The 24,097-nt window shown below is 40.2% G+C and overlaps 1 protein-coding gene across 1 annotated transcript in view; it reads left to right on the top strand.

Annotated features, from left to right (window-relative positions):
* Positions 1–24,097, top strand: part of slc38a12 (solute carrier family 38 member 12) — an 83,739-nt gene that overhangs the window by 46,268 nt on the left and 13,374 nt on the right. Inside the window, exon 9 of the mRNA XM_035912610.2 lies at positions 22,859–22,952. Within this exon, the coding sequence (XP_035768503.1) occupies positions 22,859–22,952 (94 nt within the window). The remainder of the gene's footprint in view (positions 1–22,858; positions 22,953–24,097) is intronic.

Here is a 24,097-nt window from a genome sequence, read left to right as displayed (position 1 = left end):
TTATTAAATTTAAATGAAATTTGCAGATTGTTTCGGTGAAGTTTAATAAACTCCTTGCTATCTAAAATATAACAGGACACCGGAGTAAATTCTCAAGCATCTCACACTTCTGATAATCAGCTGTCTGCTTGACGTTTATTCAGCTGTGTAAAAACTATAACTTTAATCTCAGCCAAACAGATTTACTCAGGAACAAATAAAATACTAAAAAAAAGCCAAACAATAACATTTTTAAGTTATCTAAGTGACTTATATATCATGTTTAACCTGAGTAGCGAAAGACGGCGGTGGGTTTGAAGCCGGGAGTCCGGTGTTCTCACGGCTCTAGTTAGCCTAGCCCCTGGCTAGCTATCGAGCTAGTGGGTAACAGACGTCTCCGAAAACGTCGGAGCGCTTTTGAAAATATGTGGTGTCTTGATAAACTGAGCAGATATTTGAGGTTTACACAGCTACATTCTCGCCTGAAAATATGTTAAACGTTTATTTTGTGACCCAGAAAGAATAATAAGAGTAATATTAAAACTAACTAGCTGCCGCCATTGTTGGAAACTGAGCTGGGCTGCGCTATGAATTCTGGGACACAGCTTCTTCTTCTTCGGGGTTTAACGGCAGCTGGCATCCTTGTACATGCAGTGCTGCCATCTTCTGTTTCAGTCCGTTATTACACTCTTAAATCCTACTACTTATTCCTGCGTCTTTTGTGATCTTACAAAGCTTCAAACGACGCGTCGACTATTAAATCAGTCGTCGACGATTTTGATAGTCGACTAATCGTGGCAGCCCTACTTTGATCACACAGCAGGAAGGCTATCTCCAAAGAATCATGATGATGGTCCTGGCTTGACTCTGAACAGACTGATGACAAACAGGATGCGTTTTAATTGCCAGATTGACTCACAGCAGACTGACTTCATCTTGCTGCTTTTTTATTGACATCTTTATGGACTTAAGACAAGCTGCAAGTGGTTGCAGACCTGGTTAAAGCACCTGTTTCAGGCAGTAAGATTGAGTTTACTGCATATAGTCACATTGATTTGTGCTGCAATCTCAAACCACTGTTTTCTGTGCCTGTAGCATAAGCAGAGATCACAGAGGTTGTAGACTAGAACAAGCACTACTGATGATAAAACAATGTGAAGTCTGGAAGGCTAAAAACTTTCTACACTAATTATTCTTCATTCATGTTGGTTTTACTGCTGGAAAGTGTTTGTCTTCTGTTCGCCGTTGCTGTTGTTTGTTCTGATTTATTCTGCTTGTAGATTGATTCTGTTTTCAGATGGCTCTGTTTTATGGTTTTTATCTCTGTACTCAGTTGACACTTCTGAGCAATTTAAGCCATCTTTATGATGACTGGAGGCATTTAGGAAACATGTATTTGGCTCCACAGTAATAATAAGGCCAAAGTTGGCAGCATATTCCAACAGAAGTGCTTGCTGGATGGTTGTGCAACACCCGTAACTCTCTCCTTCTACATTTTTCTAATGTCATAACTGGTGTTATGATTTTTTCCTAATTGAAACCAACAATCTAACATTTACTACTTGGTGATTGGCCAGATGTGTAATGTTGGGGAACTGCTATAATCACTTTCTGACGTACAGCCTCAGAGATGCTCTGTGTTAACGGGAGCGTTTGTTTTTGTTTTTCTGAATTGTCTTTGTTTAGTTTTCATTATAAGTTTGCGAGTGGAATGCAAGGAAAATGTGACCCCATTACCCGAAGGTAAACGCCGCCTGTCGAAAGACCTTTTGTCGTTATTGAAATCGCGGAAGTGGAACATCCTAATCACCTTCTAAATCACTCTGCAGATGACCGACGTGTGATTAACTTTTACACACGAGTTCTGCCACGAACGGTCCAGCCAGCTCGTTTACTGCGCTTGCATATTGCAACAGTCGTTGTTTGACAGTGATGAGATCTGTGTGATTTAGGAGCGCTGCAGTGAAATAAAGGTGTCTCTGCTCTACATTGTTCCATCAGGTTGGCTCTGCGGTCTGAACTTGAATGCCACATAGTTAATCTTATCCAAACTTGAGACGGCGTTACCCTCTCTCCACGGTCAGAATCACATCCCAAACCAGGCGCTGTTTGTTTTTCTTCCTGAACTTTATCTTGAGCTGCATATTCACGTACTCTTTAAAATATAATGACCTGCTCTGCAGTGCTGTCGCAGGAAACACCATCAGCCATCCTCCTCGTCTCCGTCCTCACTTCTCCGCCTCCTTCTCGTCGTGTCTTTAATTGTATATGTACGGCGGTCTCCAGGGCGTGTCTCTAACCAGCAGTCTGAGGCTGTAAATCCCCTCTACATCATGCATGAACTGACTCCTGGATTCTGACGGAGATCTGGAAATCTGGAGTTGCTTGTGGGATTTTTAAGAACATCAAAATAATGTTTCCTCGTTTTTCATGTTCCTGTTTGAGTGATTTTGAAGACGTGACTCCAAATCTAACCTCGGCCAAGTCGTTCCTTCCTGAGGCATGGCCTCGATTAGCATAAGCGGACAACACAAAGTAAGCAAAGCAGCATTAAAAAAGACCTTTACTGAGGAGCATAGATGGTGTTAAGTAGTTCCTTTCTTCACTGTAATCTTATTAAGGCCATTATTGATACACAATATTCGATGTTCTAGGTTCATTAATCATGGCAGACACATTCCTACTTCCCCTGACAGAGGCCTGTTCACTGACTTCCTGAAGCCTGCTTTTGTAAAATGTGTTCAGAGAAAGACACAATGATATTTCAATATTCACCGATACTCTCTGTGTTGGTGCAGAATGTCTAGTTAAATATATGAGGCCAAACGGTGGCCCAAAGACTCAGGCTACGTTCACACTGCAGCCGAAAGCACATCAAATCCGATTTTTTTGACCCTATGCGACCCATATCCGATCATGGTGTGACAGTGTGAACGGCACAAATCCGATATTTTCAAATCTGATCTGGGTCACTTTCGTATGTGGTCCTGAATCCAATACATATCCGATGTTTCAGAAAGCGACTGCTGTTTGATGGTCATGTCGCATTAAATTCGTCTTTTACGTCACTGACACAAGACAGATGCTAATTATCAGCGCCGGAGAAGACATCGTGAACGCTTCCTGGCCATCCAGTGAAACTGTTGGGAAGACAACGTTGGAGAAACGTGAACATTTTATTTGTACTGTATAATCTGCAGATTCTGACAGAAATCTGCAACTATCCTTTGAAGCAGCGCTCCTCTAAAACAGCAATAAGGATCATTATTAGGTTATCTACATTATTATGTAAATAACAAAATAACTTAAAGCAAAAATTGGGAAACGTGAAGTCCGAAGTCTTTATATTAACGGCCATCAGTCAAACAATACTGTTGCTCTGGGTCTAAACAGAGCGCGTTGTGTGACGTCTTCTTTTGCGCATGCGGGCTTTGAGCATTCACACTAGAGCGCGTTTGCTGTCGCATTTTATTTGTAGTGTGAACGAGCAGACAAAAAAATCGGATTTGATCAAAAAATCGGAATTGAGCATCAAGACCTGCAGAGTGAACGCAGACTCAGAGGGGTGAAAGGAGCGTCCAGGGCTGATGGAGACAGTCACATGAGACACGGATGGAGCTTCTGCTTTCAGTAAAAAAGCACTTTTTAAAAAAATTCCTCTCTAACAAAACACAAATATGCACACACAGAATGAGGAATTAGCACAACATTGACCCTGAATCTGTCTTTTTTAATAATATTTATGTTTAGATTGACAGAAAGTGTTACTTGTCTACTTTGGGAATGTTTTCCTGCAGAATTTGAACCCATTTCATTCCTCAATGTGTTTTTTTTGTGTATGTTGAATTTAAGGTTTATCTACTCTCTCAGGCTCAACACAGGCAGTTATTCTCATAATGATAATAATATTAATAATGATAATAAACTCTAGTTCTCTAATATACATGCAGTTCCTCTCAGTGTAATTGTTAGAAGCGGTCCATAACCCTGTTATGACCTGTTAGCACTTAATGGGCTACATGCTTACATCTTCTGTATACAGTCTGTGATTTTTAAGGGAATCTAATTTTAAATGAATCCTTTTGTTGTCACTTCATGTGTGTTAAAAAGAAAGAAGATGGTGTATAAAAATGGGTTTAGCAATACAAACGTATAAATCACGTCAGGTCAGCTTCATTTATTTATTTGTGCATTTATTTTCTGATTGTCTGTTTTATCCATTTTCTCATGTTTTCCCTGTTTTGTATGTAAAGCACGTTGAGTTTAATGTGATGAAACATGCGTATAAATGTCAGTTGGGTTTGCTTGATGGGGATGTTTTCAGCTGATTAATGGTGCTGAATGAACACTCTTATAAGTGCTTTCTTCCATGCTCCATCTATATTTTCTGTTTCTCCCTCGACCACCTCCACCATAATCATGTTCTAACACTCTTTGTCTTACTTCCTCTCCTCCTCCTCCTCGCTGCCCGTATATTCAGCAAATCCTTGTTATTGCTATCACGAGGATTTGCACGTGTGTTTTGGGCTTTTATGGACTATTTCAGGCCATTTCTACTCCCTGCTGTCGGGTATCCTCACGTCTTATATCATACATGTCAGAATCGTAGCAATGATACATTTTTCTTCGTGGTCTGTACGATGCAGTCATGGTGGTGTTTCCAGCATCATTCAGTCACGGAGTGGTTTACTCTCTCGTGCATCATTAAGGTTAAATATCGCTGGGAAACAACAATCGTTCTTTCTTTGCTTTCATGTCATGAACATACAAAGTATGTCTTCAGGTGCCGAGCTATTTAAACATATGTTGAATAATTTAATCGTTTTTTTATTGCTGATTAATTTCAGTCGGCCATAACGGAAAGAAAACTGCTCCATTCGCACAGTGAATGTGAGCAACGTCTTAATTTCTGTCAGAGGGTTGGAAAAAACTCTTAAATTTACACGTTCAAGGTCTCAACTCAAGGTCTTAATTAAAGTTAAATGATGCTTGCAGTTGTTGAGGTCTTAAATAATTGCAGTTTTGCAGAGGAAGCAGCTCGGCTCTATTTCAAACACTGTTGAGTTGTCTGCATTGCAGCTATTTAACTGTGTTTGTTGTGAAATGCATCTTGTAATTAATTCAAGCTGGCATTTCAAGTGTTACGCTTTGAAAATATGAACCAAAGAATAATATTTCATGCATTTCTTAAGGCAGGTAAATAGGAATGAGACAAACTTGTTCAGAGTAACTAGCACCTGCTTCCTTTATAAAGGAAGGAGGTGCAATCTGACTGCACACTTTCATAAAAACATTCGTAAGAAATGAAAGGATTGAGGATTTCAAGCAAAGATACTATTTAAAATTCCCAGTATTTAGCTCACTGTTCTTTTAAGGCTACGTCCACACGTCCACGGGTATTTTTGAAAACAGAGATTTTCTGTTTTCGTTTTAAAAAATAATCCCGTCCACACGTAAAGGCAGAAATGAAGGAAAACGCTGCTAGGAACATGCCAAAGCAACAGGTGGCGCTATATTCCTAACCGTGTAGAAATGTTGGCCAATCAGAAGTCTAGAAGCCTCGGTGGGAAATAGTAAACAAAGCTGGGGCATAGAAGCAGAACCGAGTCGTATGTGTGGAGGGACAGTAACTGTGTGTGTATATGTAAGCATTTAAGCACTGCAGAGACAATTAACAGTAACAGTATTGTAGAAATTCATTTCACCGAAACAATAACGTGGCACACAGTGTGACGTCAAAAAAGGTGCACACCTTTGACGCTGCGTTTTCCCAGTTTTTCTCGTCCACACGTAAATGCAAAAAGAAGAGTTTTCAAAAATATCCACCCTGGCCGGAGTTTTTAGAAATCTCAGTTTTCAGTGACCGAAAACGCCGTTTACGTGTGGACGAAAGGTGCAAACGCATAGAAAAATCTGCGTTTTCAAAAATACCCGGGTACGTGTGGACGTAGCCTAAGACTTCACCCCAAAGAGTTCTCCAACCCTCGTTGCTTTGGTACCACTCACTGTCACTGCGCCGTGCACATTTTACCAATGTAATGCAAGTAACAGGGTTTTCTTCCATTTTTTTTTTTTTAAATGGTCGCTGGTGAATGGCTTCTAGATTACATCCTACCAGCCATGGCAGACGTGTTTGATCTCAACAGGGTCAGGCCAGTAAAACCACTGCACAGTAATGACTGACAACTGGGAGGATTTTGTTGTTTTTGCTCTCAGTGGGACAAAAACAGACGTAAGACGTGTTAAGAGACCATAAGTACAGTTTGAACAATCCTCCAGATTCATGGAGTCTGCTGGTATTAGACGTACGTGATAATTTACAGATCATAGCAAAAAAGATGTTTTTAAAACTAAACACTGACATTATTTTACATCTTGATTCAGACAACTTATCATATGACATTTTTTTGACATTTTGAAATTTATTTCAAAATGTCAGGTTGTGGAAGTCTCTCCCTACATCATTACGTTGTATTTATTCTTTTAAAAAGCAACTTAAGACTCATTTATTTAGATTGGCTTTTAATTAGATTAGCATTAATGTATTTTATGTATTTCTGTTTTATATTACTGTGAAGCACTTTGTGGTTTTTATCCTGTGAAAAGTGCTATATAAATAAATTGATTTGATTTGATTTCAGTCAACAGCAACAGATTATAATTTTACATAAAGTACTCAAACAGTAACCGAAAAAGGAATAGGCTGAAGCCTTGTGGCTTATAATTATCCTATCCCTTACCCCCATAGAAATAATCAAATCCTTAACCAAGAAAATAAATAGCATTGATAAATAAGTTACATAACAGTTTGAAAAGAGATCAATAATAAATCAATAAATTAAATTAAAACAATTTTTTTTAATAAAACCAAATTTCTATAACCTTGTATAATATTTTTAATTATTTTATTTTTATTTTTATTTTTATTAATAATTATTTTAAATTTTTAAAATCTTCCTGAAGAATGACAAAGAAAAACACATCTTCAGTTCATCATTAAGTCCTTTCCATAATTTCACTCCCAACACTGACACACATCTATACTTAACATTGGTTCACTTTAGGTATTTCAAACGTATAAGACCCCCTTAAATCATATTTTCCATCTCTCAGTTGAAACATACTTAAAATACAAATTGGAACATTCTTTGTCATCACTCATTTCTAAAGTTTTAGAATATATAATGTCCATGAATTTTAACATAGATGATCCTACAAAAAACTGGTTGGTGGACTCCCTATATCCAACTTTATTTATTATTCTAATAGCTCTTTTTTGCAATTTAAATATTGAATCAAAATATGTTTTGTATGTGTTTCCCCCAAATTTCTGCACAATAGGTCATATAAGGCAATTTCTCTTACATTTCCATTTGCGTTTAGAAGACAAGTGCTGGCATCATCACATCATGGAAATCTGTGCATTTTAGCGTTTTCACGTGTTACAAAGCCACCGTGTGGGCCAGACTGATGGAGATAGGAGACTGTGAATAATGGAGCAACAGTCAGCTGCCTCTCGAGGAACGTCCTCATCCTATGAATGAGCTCAAACTGCAGCTGCAGATGTCCTTTCTTCACCTGCTCCAAGTGCGCGACCCTCCAGCTCCCAGCAGAAACAGAACAAAGAAACAGAACAAAGACGATTTCCAGATCACAACAGTTGAGTCAAAATTAACTGCAGGATAATTGAAGAGTCTCTTGGGAGGCAGCTGAATGATTTTCGAGGACCACCAAAACAGCAGCAAGCTGGTTAGCTGTCAAACTTTCAAAATAAGAGCATGGGGATCTTGTTTCAAATATCTTTTATTGACCCTGTGCACGAGAAAATGCTAACTTCCTGGTTTGAGACCGGATGTGGGGTTGTACATTTCCGGTAGCTTTACTTTGCGGTCAATCGCTACTGCGAAGATATACTCCAAAATTGATGTCCAAAACTCGAAAACGGAACGATCGCGTTAAGTTACAAAGAGCAGAAGGTGGGAACACTCACCACTGTTGTGTCATAAAAATCTAATGATCAATTTTGACGTTTAAAGAGTTTAGATCGATCAGTTGTTTACATCACTCAACACAAGCAAAACTGCATCACTGCAGCAGAAGACACATCGTCCACATTCAGAAGCACATCTCTGTATAGTGACTGGTCTTATGATTTAAACAGGCAAATGTTCAGCATTCAAACTACAGGTGAAGAATAGTCAAACCAGATGTTTTCCCCGTTATGTTGATATCAGCTAGTCAAGTACACACACACACAGCATGTTAACAAACCGTGAAAAAAAGCCACACAAAAAATTAATGATTGCTGGTAACGGTTTCTATACATTAGTATTTACGAAGGGTATGTTGTGACTTACCTTCAAAATTACAGCGGTCCCTCGCTATAACGCGGTTCACCTTTCACCTCGCTGTTTCGCAGATTTTTTAGTGCAAGTTTGCATGCTTTTTTACGTCCTGCGTCCTGATCGCTGCACACGATCTCCTCCGTGACGTCTCTCCTGTACAGTACAGAATCGCTGCATCTATCGCTAGCAGTGTGACTCTGAAGTGCAGTGCTGTATGTCCACGATGTACACGAAACGTTTTGCACCGTCAAAAAATAAAATTGGCTACTTGATTTCACCTATCACTGGTTATTTTTAGAACATAACACCCGTGATAAACAAGGGACAGCTGAGAAATATAACATTTGAATCCATTTTCTCTTTTCCCCTGAGGCCTGGGGGAAAAATATCGACAAGTCGATGAACATCATTTACAGATATATTGGGTAAATGCCCGAGACATCTATAGAAATGTAAATCGCCGCTTTATTTATTTATTTGCTTAACTTGTTTTGGACCGTAAACAGGGCGCGAATAGGACACCGGAAACAAAGCTCCCCACAGGAGTTTCCGCACCGGAAGTAGCATATGCTAACGTGCACATAGTCAATTAGGGGCAAGTATCATGGTTGTTACAAATTGATAGAACTTATGCCCCTTTTTTTCTCTAAGCTTACAAAGCAGACAAATAAACAACATCAAAAGAAAGAAAGAAAAAAACAAAACAAACAAACAACAAAACAAACAAACAAACAAAAAAAACCCACCCACTGTGGGCCCCAATCCCCCGACTGCCAGAAAAAAAGAAAGTTTATATTTTCCCAAGGTATGTAAGTAAAGGATGCCAGATTAATTCAAAGTCTTTTACATTATCATTCATGGTATATCTTATTTTTTCAAGATGAAGAGTATTTGTAATTTCTGTAAGCCACGTCTTTAATACAGGAGTCTCTTTGCCTTTCCAAAGCTGCAGGATCAGTTTCTTTGCAATAATCAATGCATATGACATAAACCTTTTTTGAGAGTGTTGTAAATTTTGTGTTTCTTTGGAGATCCCAAAGATAATTACTATCGGATTTGGCTCAATCTTACTCTTAATAATATTAGACAAGTAGGTAAAAATGTCACACCAAAAACCCTGAAGCCTCGGACAAAGTGCAAGGGGATGTTGTTTACAGATGGGAATAAATATAAATCTGTCCTTATATTCCTTTAAAGATAAAGTTAGTCTTTGTGTGGAAGAAATACAGATATTTGTGTTAGTTAGTGCTAGAGTCTCGGTGCAGGAGGTATTACTGTATAATTACAGTATAATATTCATTGTTTTTGTAGCTCTGCAGTCAGATTGATGAAATAGATCACAGTTGTGCAGCGCAGTGTGTAACGCTGCCTCACCTTAACATATGTGCATACATCAAAAAGTATATGCATTGGTATGCATTACATGTTGATTGAGGTCATCATAAAGCTCATAATAATGAGATGAGATGGGCCTGTCTGGCTTTGCCCAACACATGACAACGATTAATCAATCACTTAAGACGTTCGCTTTGCTTTCATTAATCAGGGCAGCTGTGTGTGGGTAGAGGCAAAGAAACTGAGAAGCAATGGCTCAATCAGTCAAAGGCAGGTGGGGATGTTTGAGAGGACGATCAACTTGAGTTTCATGCAGAAACAACACTAACATCGTTCCCCTGTCAGCAGCAGCAGCAGCGTGCGACTGCACAGAGCACAACGAGCTGCAACTGGAAACAGGAACACCTGATTTTTAAAGGTGGACACTGGAGCTTCTTGTGAACCTGCTGGGTGGGCGGCGTGGACACCCACGTTTTCAGATGTGCTAACTCGATACCATACTCTGCTGCTGTTCTGTCTCTGTCCGTTTTATTCAAGCTCACTTTGACAGCGTACATACGCTCACGTCGTCACTTTAAACGTTGTCTGAATCTACAAATTATAGAAAGTAAGTAAAGGTTTGACCTTAGCACAGGTGTTCCTCACGTGGGTGGATGATTTTTAAGCTGTTTTTTAACTTTGTGTTTGCATCCCTGGTTTAAAAAAAACCAACTAAACAATAATAATGAAAGTGAGGATGAGTGGTGACATTTGGTACCAGCGCTTTGTTTGAAATCTGTTCAGAACAAAGATTAACATCAGACACAAATGGCCTGGGAGCTCGGGACTCTGGGGGCAGAGAATCATAATCCTTCTTTCTCTGTTTGATTGTGGGGGCGGGATTATGAGTGCCCAGGCTGGACCATCAGGGCACTTAGGATTTTCACTGCTGGACTTTCTCCCTGAGGTGATCACTGCTAGTCATCGGGGTATTTTCCCCCCAACCCGCTTTGAGTATGACGAGGTTATTTATCACGCAATATCTGCAATTGCCCAATCGCTGACGGCGTGGCAGTCGTGAACAAAGCAGTCGTGTGGCTCTTCTGGGTATGAATTCAGCCACAGTGACATCAGAGAGCTTAAGGACATCTGTGCCACGAGTGTTTGGCTGATTAATTACTTAAATGGGGTGGACGGTCAGCGGTGGACGGTCAGGGGTTGACTTATGGCCCAACTGTGATGGATGAAGAGCCTAAGTGACACATGGCTCAGGAGGGGCGCTCGCATACGCGGTGATTAAAAGAGACCAGTGGAACGGCTCGTGAGCTCAGAGTTACGCAATCTACCGCCAATTAAATGCCTTTTCATAGTCCCCGCACTCTCTCAGCCGCACAAATCCAAAACAAAGTGATTGACAGCTATCGTCTGGTTTGCCAGTTGGTGGCGGGTTTTTCGCCATTACTGAGATCATTCACCATATCTAAGCCTCGTTAATCTCCTCCTTCCAAATTATAACTTTGTTTCGTGGAACAACACAAAGTGCATCAAAAGTGGGTTTTTTCACTTTTAAAAGTTTCGTACTTTGTTGAACAGAAAGAACGGAGAAGGGGGACGATGTGCAACACACACCTCCGGTCAGAGTCCATCACAGCTGCTGTGGTCACATGGTCAGTATCATAAAGTACAAGGCGGCTGGTATGCAACTGTTTTAGTTATTTATTTATTTTTTAAGTGAGACTTTCTTCCTGGATCAGATTTGCAAGCGTTCTGTTATCTGACAGTGAGGCTGTAGTCCCTCCGATCCCTGTGCTTTACTATGATTTGGGTCCCAGGCTCTAATGAGACCCTTGGTACAAGGATGAGGAATGGCAACATGCGTGTTGTTGATGTATGTTTGCATCACAGTGCGAGTCTGATGGATGATGTAGTCACCATAACTCCACCTGTTGGTGAGTGAAGTCCTGTTAAAAAAGCTTTAACCCTTTAAGACCTACCATAGAACCAAGTCCGCCAGAGCTTATATTATATTTTTACATGCTGTGGAGCCATTTTTGGGAGCATTTCAAGTTCCTATACATCAATACAACCATTATAGCCCAGATTTTAATAATATGTCTGCATTAAGTGCATAGTAATTACATAAATTGCAAAAAGGTGCAATAAACTACAAAAATTGAAAATCGTTTTTGTTTTTTTAACATATATTTCTAGTTAGAGAAATTTAAGAGGCTTATCCCTCAAAACTGTAAATACAAAAAAGTTGCACAAAATAGTTTCCCACCACAGGAAATTGATTTTGAGTGTCTTCATAGTTTTATTTTTGAAATACACCAATTTTTATACACTGCAGGAAAAACGAAAATAAATATTATACTGCAAATTTGCAAAAAAGCAGCATATGCATCAAAATAAACTATTTCCAGCAGTGCAATATGAGTCCTAAGCATCCCAGAAAGGATACAGACAAGCATGAAGTCAAACATGACTTTTAAAAACACCAGTATAAGCTTATAAGGCCCTGAAGGTTAAAAAACAAACAAAAAAACCCTACATTTTCCGCAAAAATGACGTCACTTCCGGTTTCGGACAGGTCATGGCGGACATGCGATAGTTCGCGCTGATGGACGTAGGAAGTGTTATGAACAGCTGATCGGATCGGCAAAGCGTGTTTCTGGAATATTATGTTTTTGTTGCTGCAAGTGCTTTTTATGCAGTTTTTGCAAAACTATATGTGGAAGGAAACTGTGACCGAGGACAAGCTGATGGCATAAGATGTAAGTACAACTCCTCCGGTTTCATATGCAAAAAAAATTATTGCGCTAGCTCACGTGGTTGCAGTGCTACAGAGATTTAAAAATAATTATGCAAAACAGAGCGTGCCTGCTCCGACCGGTGTTATAGGGTTAATGATATATTCATTGTAATTTATAAAATTAGGTTAGAAACTATAGAAGACAAATGACACAATAGACGATATATATCGCCCAGCACTACACCTTATATAGCAGATAAAACCGAAGCTGCACACTGAAGTCATCACTCACTCTGATTATGTTCTCTCCAAGCAGATCTAGCTGCTTTCAGATCAGACTGAACAGCCTCGGGGTCATCGGAGTGAACATGGCCTGCTTTAGCTGGAAATGCCCACCAGACAAAACAAAACTGCCAGACAGCAACAGATTAATATTACCAGGATTTCATAACGCAGACAGATTGAATGACACTTGCTTCCAATGCATTTATTCATTTAATACTCTGTTTGGGCTGCTCTTGCAATTTCATCCGGCTCCTGTTCGTAGGGCCGGTCTACAGATTCTGACGTTGTTTTTGCTTCCTCGCCACAGAAACTGCTTACATTTCACGCTCACTTTAATAAATGTCGCAATAAACAAAAACAAATGCTGTCAGGAGAAAAGTGGCACGAATCAATTTAGTCTGGACGCTCACCTCACCCTTCCCACACTCGAAACCCCCGCGTTCCCTCCTTTTTGGCAGGCCGATGGGTTTTGCTCCTCCGCAGCAGCACACCCGTCAACTGTGAGCGATTCAGGTTTGACAAAGACGTTCTTAAAAATCGTCCGTTTCTCCTCCTCAGCACGACACGACACTCTCAGCCACCTAGGCTGGCTGCAGTCACACACTTCAGTGAAATGCAATAAACAGCAAGTCTGAGATGAGAAACTGCAAAGGTGACCAAAGCGACGACTGACACAAACACCGAGATCTGTCCTATTACGTCTCAGTGGAGAATACTGAGTGACGGTGCATGACTAAACACTGTTCAACAACCTGAACGCACAAATGTGGGGTCAAAGCAACTGTAATGGTAAAAATTTTAGGGGGGGGGGGCTATTTTATTTCTGTTTTTGCTGTATTATATCTCCTGTTTCAGTGCTGGATGCTCATTTAACCCTGTAAAGCCGGTCGGAGCGGGCACGCTCCGTTTTGCGTAACTACTTTTAAATCCCGGTAGCTCTGCAACCACGTGAGCTAGCGCAATCATTTGTTTTGCATATGAAACCGGAGGAGTTGTACTTACATCTTATGCCATCAGCTTGTCCTCGGTCACAGTTTCCTTCCACATATAGCTTTGCAAAAACTGCATAAAAAGCACTTGCAGCAACAAAAACATAATATTCCAGAAACACGCTTTGCCGATCCGATCAGCTGTTTGTAACACTTCCTACGTCCATCAGCGCGAACTATCACATGTCCGCCATGACCTGCCCGAAACCGGAAGTGACGTCATTTTGTGGAAATGTAGTTTTTTGCCTTTAGGGCCTCATGAACCTATACTGGTGTTTTTAAAAGTTATGTTTGACTTTATGACTTTCTGTGTGGTTTCTGGGATGCTTAGGACTCATATTGCACTGCTGGAAATAGTTTATTTTGATGCATATGCTGCTTTTTTGCAAATTTGCATTATAATATTTATTTTTGTTTTTCCTGCAGTATATAAAAATTGGTGTATTTCAAAAATAAAACTATGAAGACACTCAAAATAAATTTCCTGTGGTGGGAAACTATTTTGTGCAACTTTTTTGTATTTACAGTTTTGAGGGATAAGCCTCTTAAATTTCTCTAACTAGAAATATATGTTAAAAAAACAAAAACTATTTCAAATTTTTTGTAGTTTATTGCACTTTTTTTGCAATTTATGTAATTACTATGCACTTAATGCAGACATATTATTACAATTTGGGCTGTAATGGTTGTATTGATGTATAGCAACTTGAAATGCTCCCAAAAATGGCTCCACAACATGTAAAAATATAATATGAGCTCTGGCGGACTTGGTTCTATAATAGGTCTTAAAGAGTTAAGCAAGGCCATGGCAACACAACAAATCTCTTCTATGACCTACAGAAGGTCCACGAAAAAGAATACTCAAGACGTCCCAGCGCCATAAACAAATCACAGGAGCCGTCTCGCGTTACATTTGTAAAGGCATGGCCCATGTTTATGTAGTTGAGAAGAACAGCTTGATCCGAGGTACATGATGCCCGGTCGTGAGCACTTCAGTAAAGTCGAGTTGTCTCGCTTATATGACGCATGCCGGGCCAAAGTAGAGAAGGATCTTTGCAGTGTCGTGCATTACGCAGCCCTACATGAGCGTAACCATCCATGTCATTAAGAAAGACTCCACCCTCTGCGCTCGCTGTTTACAGACTGCGTACTTTCCAGATGACCACAGGTCAGGTGGTATATCGTGATATAAAATAATTCATATCGTGATAAATATTTTTTCCGTATCGCCCAGCACTAATAAGGTGCTGAAGTGGAAAACACGTTGGTGTAGTGCAGCAGCTCCTCGGTTCATCCTCAGCACCAGTTTTATGTGCACTTTGCTTTTTGACACGACCAAACAAGAAAACTGTCTCTGCTCTGAGCATGAAGTTTACCTGATCAGAGTTTCTGAGCCACTGTACAAGCTGTCATCCAGACGTTTGGGGGATGAATGGATGAAATCTAAACCTTACCTGATTTAAATTTGGACAAACTCTTGTTTGACAGCTTCATCACAAATCCAAACCTGCACAGAGAGCAAACATTAAGGTTTCAGAGTGACCCGGTCATTCGATGGTCGATGGTCGGTAAGGCCTGCGAACATGGAGAAGGCTGTTTTTTGTTTCGTTATTCTTCGGGTCGAGCAGAGTGAGTCTGTCGGCGCGTGCATGACGAGATGACTTTGTAATGAAAACATTTAAAAGCTTTAAGATTGTTTATTTTGTGGATCTTTTCTCTTCCTGGAACATTTTGATCACTGTTTGTGATGACAGTAAAACACCAACCAAACAACACAATATGTGTGGCATCAGACAAGCTTGTGAGGCTGTCACTAAGGACATGAATTTGCATTATGTTCATACACCAGGTTGGCTTTGTAGTTTGTGCTTGAGCTGCTTTCACTTTTCTTTTTTGTTTCTTTTTTGTGTGTTTTTAGTTCTTTTTGTGTTACCTTAACATAAAACAATCTTCAGTTTTTCAGGAATGTGTCACTTTTAATTCTTTTGAGTTATGTGCTGTGTATCGGCCTTGTAAAGCACTCTGATGTTAAGTTTCTCCTGTGTAAATCACTGAATGAATAATTTTAACGTGTTTGCTTGAGAAGCAGAAGGTCAGGGCCTGTGAGCTGCTGTTTAGCTTTTAATTAGAAACATTAATGTTTCAGTTTTCTTAAAAAATGCCAGAAAAGCCGGAGCAGTTAGAGCTCGGAGTATCTCTGTGTGACATGTGGGCGCTTTAAAACGGACATTCATAAAACAGGAAGGTCTGCTCAGACATATTTGCTAATGTTACAGGTAAACTGATAAAGTGCATGGTTGGATCGGTGTTATTTAAAGTGGAATTGTGAAGTGTGACCCTACCAGTTTCTCTCCTTTTGGGTGGGTCATGCCAGCTCTGTGGGTCTGACTCACTCACAAACACATGGCATCTGATTCCTCGCCCACTCACTTTTCTCCTGCTCCATTCCCATGCTCTCTCGCTCCCTGACATCCTGTCATCTTTCCAGTCTTCTGTTTCCTGATCTCAAATCTGCCAAAATCAAGAGCTTGTTATTGTGTCGACGTAGGTTCGTCATTTTTGTCCAGTTATGCACTCATTCTTTCTTTTTCTTCTCGCTTCCTCGCAGATGAACATAAATTCGGACCAATGTTTTGAAAGTTATGGTCAATGTGGGATAAAAACCACCAAATATCAAAATACAGATGCAAGTCCAAACCTTAGCTGCCGCATTATTGTGTCTGTTGCTGCGCTGATGGAAACCCCAGTAAAGATGTGTTGCAGTTCTTCATTTTTGGACTGTTTTCTTGTAGTACTCTTGTAGCTGAGGCCCAGTTGAGTGGAGTCCGGTGTCCTCAGGCTGGTGGAGCTGCAGTCTTGATTCACGATCAGTCCAAAAACTGCCGAGAGTCGCACGCAGACAACAACACACAAGCCTCAGGGATATTACCTGAATCTGCGCCACAGTCGAGGGATGCACTGCAAAGTGAAATTAATGGGTTATGAAGACACGTTTTGCCTAAAGCCAGAGTCACAAAGGTGGCTCTGCTTGTACCTGGCTCGATCGCCACGGTAACTGATGCTGCACATCTGAACTGCTTTGAAGGAGGTCACGTTCAGATGTTGTCGTCACTAAGACAGATAGAGATTCTCACCTGAGGGAGTACATTACACATTTTTGGACGCTGACACACTTTCTGTTTTATCTCTTTACCAAAAATATTCAAGTTACTAATCTAAGATCAGAGGGACTCATAGTACAGGACTAGACACTGACCAATGAGTACAGCTGTTTTTCTACAGGTACAGGGCTACTCTTACTTATTTCGTTATAAAATAAGCAGGTTAAAGGTCTGGTGATGATTTCAAGCGCAGCATTTATATTTGGAAGGTTTGGCATTTTTTTAGAGATCAATGTTTAAAGTTTTAGAGCGCTAATAGGGGGCGGACTTCTTTAAAACGACCCTTATTCTTCAGAACTCTCCGTGACCAGTTCCTCTGACTGAAGCAGGTGGTGATTGATTGGTCTGTTTTGTGTTTAAAAATAATCACGTGACTTTGAAATGCACTTTAATGAGGTAGAGCCTAAGAGCTATTGTGACCCCCATCGTCTCTTCTCAGTACAATGTGAAATTTATTTAGCTTTAAAAATAATCGATGTTATACAAACAAATGTTGGCCATTGCACCGTACATATCTAGTATTTTTTTTGTTGATCCTATGAAGGCGTCATCACCTGTTTCACTGATTTCTGGGTGTATTCTCTCGATACATCTTGTCTGGAAAGTTATGCATGATTTTATGTTAATGATGGAGCTTCATGACGTCCTGGCCAAACTGTCCAATTACACTTCCCACGGAGTTTGTTTGCAATCATGCAGCTTCTAAAAATCTTATTTGAATTTGGTTTGGAGGCACTTCAGTGCTGCAGGATTCTTCAGGCTCAAAGACATCTGAGGAATAAATAATCTAAATAAATCAAACTTAGTCAGAGTTAATTGACTAGGTGGATGCAATCAGCCAAACACATAATATAGAGGATAGATCAGGGCGATATGACCAAAAATATTTATCACAATAAACATTTGAAAATTTGCGATAACAATATAACTGACGATATAATTGACACCAGACAAAATACTTTACAACTCCACAACTTTATTAGTGCAAAAAACCCCAAAAAAACCCCCATCAATGTATTTTCACTTACACAAGCAGCTGTTTTATGTGAATTAAAGTTACATAAAAAATTACCAGAGCAAATGCAAATTCCTCGCTGACAGTTTAACCAAACGGTATTTCCAGTGGAAACTGGCCGACATATCCTCAGCATAACCATGTATAATAACCACAACACTTAAAAAGAGGTTATACACACACAATACGGTAATATTATGTTGAAGCACAGTACGTATCACTCCGCGAGGCTCCACCTACGATAGCCGTAATGCTCCGACAATCCATCAAGCGGTGCGGCTTCGTAGCTTAGCAAAGTCGTACTGAAACATTTGACAGATTTTCGAGCGCCGTGTACATAAAATCGTGTCGAGGTCAGTAAACACAACCAGAATTCATACATAAGGCACACGGGATTATAAGGGGCTCTGTCGACTTTCAGAAAAATCAAAGGATTGATTTTAAGTGTGGCGTATTTTCCAAACAACACGGTAATAACGACGGCCCGCTAGCATGCGCTACCAAAAATAGTGCTTTGTTGTGTGTCTGACGGACAAAGCTAAACCAGTTCCACACCAGTGAAGTTGCAGCATTTTTACAAACCAATTCTGGTTCATCTGTTTCATTCAACGATTTGCTTTCGCCGCCATGCTTTTTCCGACGTGTGCGTATGAAAACAAAGGCACTGCGCATGCGCGTTTTACCCATATTCTATCGCCATATTTCATTTTCTTATCGTTGCCCAAAATTATACCGGTATTACTGTGAACGGTATGATATGGCCCAGCCCTAATAGGGAATTTGTAGATGAATACTTTTTATGCCTGAATGAAGTTTTATTGTATCTGAACCCAAGTGTTACAATCAAAGAACTTCTTTAACGGAAACGTTACATTTACCCTTTCAATTAAAAATCATAGAAGAATATTAAGGCCATGCAAAGTCACTTATAATTAATCATGCAGGTATATTTTGTACAGATTGCACACATGATTGGTGAACTTTGTGCCTATTAATATGCAAACTAGGCTAAGCACAGTTTCATCGTTGGCACCACAAAATCCAAAGAAAAAGATTAAGATCGATACGAACCAGCCTTTGTCGTCCAGCGCGACAAACACACCGTAGATGAATTCAGTCTGAAATTAGACCTCACGTTGTCATTCTGTAGTTTGCAAAGTGATCTTTAGACAGAAAATAAAGGAACAGGAGAGCGGCCGACCATGCTTCAGGGCTGAAATACAGCTTTCTGTCAGCCGGCTGCCATCAATTTCACTTTCTTCTTCAGACACATCTCTCTTCATAATGGTTCATTCATTACCTCCAATGGCTGTTGCAGATTTATGCTTTGGCTCAGCCCGAGCTTAGACTGCACTTTGCCAAGGGGACAGCTGGTAATACTTTAATATATAGAGACGTAGGCATCATCATTACTCAGCAGGATTAAAAGCTGTTGGGGGGGTTTTTTCTGTCAAACTCACAGATAGCCCAGCTGTCCTTTTTAACATCTTTTGAGCTCTTATTGTGTCTAAAATTGCTCCTTTGTTTCCTCATTAATTGATTTGAACTTTGGAAAAACTCTGTAAGGCTGGGGTGTCAAAAATCAGCCTGCCAAAGGCTCCAACCTGGGCCACTGAGCTGCTTTGGAAAATGTGAAGTAGGACATAAATGATCGGTATCGAGAGGCAAGTAAACAAACACCTCCGCGAGCGGCTCAGGTATGTGACTGATCATCACTGCTGATCTGAGGGTGTTTTGGTTCAGGGTGGAAATGCCTGATGATATTTGGACACCACCTGACGACACCTGGTTGAAAGCTGCAGTCGCTTACAGCCACTTAAGGTGCAACTTTTAGGTGTATTAAGTTTCCAACTATATTTTCATCAGCTTCGCAGGTTTTCTCCTGAAGACCAAACCAGTGGTCATTCATACTATCCCAATGTAAATAACAGAAATCTACTATAGAAATGTATGTTTACAGTGGCTTCACAGTAGAACAAAAAAACCCAAAACAAATAAAAACAAATTGAAAACCTTTTCATTTTATTCTTATAGGACACTCGGGACGATGAGCTACCAGAACTTTTGTCATTTTACACATTTCAGTTTAGATTTCTTGCAGTTTCCGCCCAAAGAGTCGCGCTGACACACTTTCATTACTACAGCATCATTTCTTGATGATCTTGTAGAAAAACCAACATGTGCTGCTGAAATTGCTTCTTTTCCTTATATTAAAATATCTCAGGGATTAAATTTATGGTTAAAGTTCTTTACACCTTTTTACTCAAACTGCTTTTATGATGTAAAATGAGTTTGATACACCGGCTGAAGGTCTCGTGGGGAACCTTTGAACCACCAAGTTGGTCTGGAGTTGCACAAATTAGTGCAACTCCAGGTTTTCTGGAGTTGCACAAATTAGTGCAACTTAGTAATGCTGTGGGTTAGTTGACATATTGAACCATCTTCTCACTTTGTGAAAAAGAAAGTCCCACAATTTTGTTAACCCTCTGAGGCTCAAATCAAACTTTTTGTTGCTAATGCACAACCAAGTCCTGCAGTGGTACTTCTGAGTAAAAAAACTCATAAAATATGTATGTGGGGTAATCAGGTTGTTAGTTTTTAACTGTTGCAAATCGGCAACGCCTGCCTCGAGATGGTTAAATATACAAAGTGTCTATATTTGGAAACAGTTACCATCAAGAGAGTGATCAGTCTTTAACCAACCAGTTAGCATGCATTAGCAGGATGCTAACATTGTTTTTACAAAATTGCACATGCAGTCATGTTAAATTTGTGAAAACTAAACTAAACTGGGAGTTTTTTATGTTTAGCAGCAGATGTAAAGTGTTTCAGCTTCATTCACTCCGTTGAGGACTGCAGGTGCTCCTGGATTGCAGCCAGTTCTGGATCAATAGGATGTGGACAGGCCACGTTGTTGTATTCATTCTCAGTGTCTGAACAAATCCATCACATAGTTCCTGAGACATTTTATACGTGTGGAGAAAAAACTGATATAAACTTGTGTTGCTGTAAAAGAATAGCACTGAAGTCATTATTACCCATCGTTTGGGGACAGTAAAGGTCTGAAAATTTAAAAAGAAAAAACGAGAAACCCATTTGTAGCAGTTCCATCGATGTCTTCACACATTATAAAAGCACCTTTGTGCTACCATCCACCCACCCTTTTATACAAACTCTGGTATTATTTGATTTTGTGCCTCGTTCAGGGATACACTGCTGGCACTTTTTTCATCAAAATTTTAAAAGTGCTAAAATCGCCTCGTTCTTTTTATTTTTCAAGTACTTCGGAAGGTATTAAGCAGCCTGTTTGTGCACCTCCATTGCTGGGCTGAAATCCTGCGCTCTTGCAGAGGTGTGTGTGTGTCAGTGTGTGTCTGTCCTCATGCGTTTGATGGGAGGGCGAGGTCCTCTCTTTGAAAGCCTGCAGGCTGCTCTTCAGATGAAAAAGCACACAAGCGACTGCCTCGGAGATCACATGCCACTCAAACTGTGCAGTCAGACCTGAGCGTGTCAGAGAGCGGGGATATGGAAGAGACGGATGAAGGGAATACGTTTGCAGGCGTGGGGGAGAGGGAGTGATGGGAGCTGATGGGAATGGAGCTACAGTAGCTGAGCTGCGTCTGATTGCAGCTCTTGATAAAGAAAGTATCTGATAGGCAATCAGAGCTGTGGCCTGGGAGGATTTGAAATTTTTGTTGTACTATGGATCGGGCCACCTCTTCATCTTTTCACCCATCTTTGAGAGCGCTGATGGGATTTTGACAGCACTTGAGGAATGTTGCGTCTTCGATGGCGTTTCAGAATTGCATGTCAGTGTCACAACTGCGAGACAAAAAAAGAGTTGCTGGCTAAAGTCTGCAGGATCAGCCCAACTCAGGAGTTGGGAAAAGCTGCGATGCTGAAGCCAGAAAGTGTTTTTTCGTTCCTTCCTGTTGGGATATTTTTCTGGCTTAAAATGGGGAGATAGTTGTTTTTGGTCATTTGAAAATTAAAAGTGTATTTTTGCTTTTCATATACAAGAAACCCCTGACATATCTCGTTATAATGGTGGCCACAGTTTCAAATAACGGGGTCGGTGTATGTGCGAGTAATTCCTGTGAGCAGAGAAGCCCAAACATGTTCATGAGTGACAGCCGATCAGAATATTGTTGATTAAAGGGGGAGGAGCTAAAACGACCTGTATCAGACAGAAGGTGAACTGTGGCCCAGTGTAAGAACACAAGAGATACTTTACAGTGGCTTCACAGTCCGATCCAGTAATACAGACGAGCAGAAGTGATTTTCTTTCTTTTAACAGATTAACTGACAGGTTATTATTCATGTAACACAGGAAACGTTTCTTTACTGTTAATCTCTTGGTTTAGTTTCAGGATCCTGCACTGTTTGCGTTACTCTGCACAATATATTGGACATATTCATTAGAACAATTATTATTATTGATAATTGATATATTTTTTCTAGTTTATTGAGCTTTTGTTACTTTTCTGAGTCATTTTTATATTTTATTGACCTTTTTTCCTCTGACATATTTATTTTTCTTGAGTGATTTTACTGTAATGGGCCGTTTTAGTTTGCATTGGTGGTTTTTCTGTGGCTATTTTTCCAATTTTGGAGGTTAATAAAAAGTGCTTCTGTCTACTTTCTCCGTATTTTTCATCTCTTATGGTTTAACAGCCCATATGGAAAAGAAATAGTAAAAACATATATGATTTACTCATGAAAGTGGCCACTTTCTCATTACTTTCATATATTTTTTAGCAAGTATCCAAAACATACAAGTTTCATTATATAATTTTTCAAGGGATCTTATGTGTTTTCACTCTTGTATGCTTTTCATACAAGTTTCACACAAGACAGATACAAACTTTATAAGATTTATATATATCTTTTCCATATGGGAGCTTTTACATGACTGTGATTGATTTCTGACCTAATTAAGAAATGTAAAGCACTTCTTAAGTAATTAATGTACCTTCTTCAGCTAGCTAAATGTGCTTTCCCATTTGCTGTTCCCACAGAGCGTGTTCACTGTTTTGTTGGGCCCGTTCACCTTCTTCAACGCCCAGAAGACAAAGTATCTCCAGATTCTCACCTCACTCATGCGATGGATTGGTAAGAAAACATTCCTGCAATATTCCCTCATAACGTGCTGTTTTTCTTTTCACTATTTTCTCCCCTCGCTTTCTTTGACCTCTCTATTTCTGCAGCCTCTTTTTCCACACGCGCATATTTCCATTTTATCAGCGTCTCCCTCAGAGTTTCTTTCACCCTCCCTCCTGTCTTCACCTGCCTGTGTGGCTGCTGCGTTTAAGGTCCGTCCATCATGGTTCGGTCCTGCTCCGTGTCTTTGATTCCCATCTCCTCTCATTCCTCAGCCTGACAGGCTTGACAGCCCGTCCCAAGCTTGATTGGACCGTCACTCACACGGCGACGGATGAAAATAAACCGCCCGTCCTGGGTCCACCGGTAAAATCACAACACCACTGAATCATGGCAGTCCCGCCGCCCCCGTACGACCGCACGCTCGCTCACGTAAACGCACGCAGACACAACAGCGTTCGCGCTCTGTCCATCGTCTGACTAAATAACACGCCGGTTTTAGCTGCATCCTTCCCTCTTCCTCGTCTCAGCGTCCCCTGGCTCTGCAATTGATTGGTCGTGTCACTTTTGCAGGGCTGCAAACAACACGGGATAATGATTTAAAACAGCTCCAGTGGACAAGAGAAGATACCAGAACAACAGATCGTTAAAAAAGAAAAACCAGCCTGTTTTTCTTGTAGGGCGGGGCTTAAACCATCGAAATTACTTTGAAGTTGTTGATAAAAGATAAACTTGTCGTACTTATTTTGTTCTGGGTCTGCTGTACTTTAGGTCGAGTTTTGGCAGAGAAGAGAAGTAGACGTGCTTATTAAACTAACTATTAAATAATTCTCTCTGAACGTGAGCATCAAAATCGGCTGCGTCTCCAGTGAGTCTCTCGTCCTGTGGATGAATTTCTGCATCACCTTGCTGGGCTGAAGCAGCTGAAATAGATCAGGCTAGCTGATTACTGAACATTAGAGTGAATGAATTATTCACAAGTAACGTGATCATGTCATTGACCGGCTCTTAGAGGGATAAAAATGTGAAATAATGCTAAAATTAGTAGTTAAATATAACTGCACGGGCCTCTCAGCTGCCCATATTACCAGTATAGGATAAATACTGATACGACCTGCTGAAAGTTAAAAACCCTTCAAAGCTACCAACATGTATAA

This window comes from Neolamprologus brichardi, chromosome 4 (genome assembly GCF_056152115.1).
Source record: "Neolamprologus brichardi isolate AB-2024 chromosome 4, ASM5615211v1, whole genome shotgun sequence".
NCBI classification, from domain to species: Eukaryota; Metazoa; Chordata; class Actinopteri; order Cichliformes; family Cichlidae; genus Neolamprologus; species Neolamprologus brichardi.
This window is presented reverse-complemented; position numbering and strand designations above follow the sequence as displayed.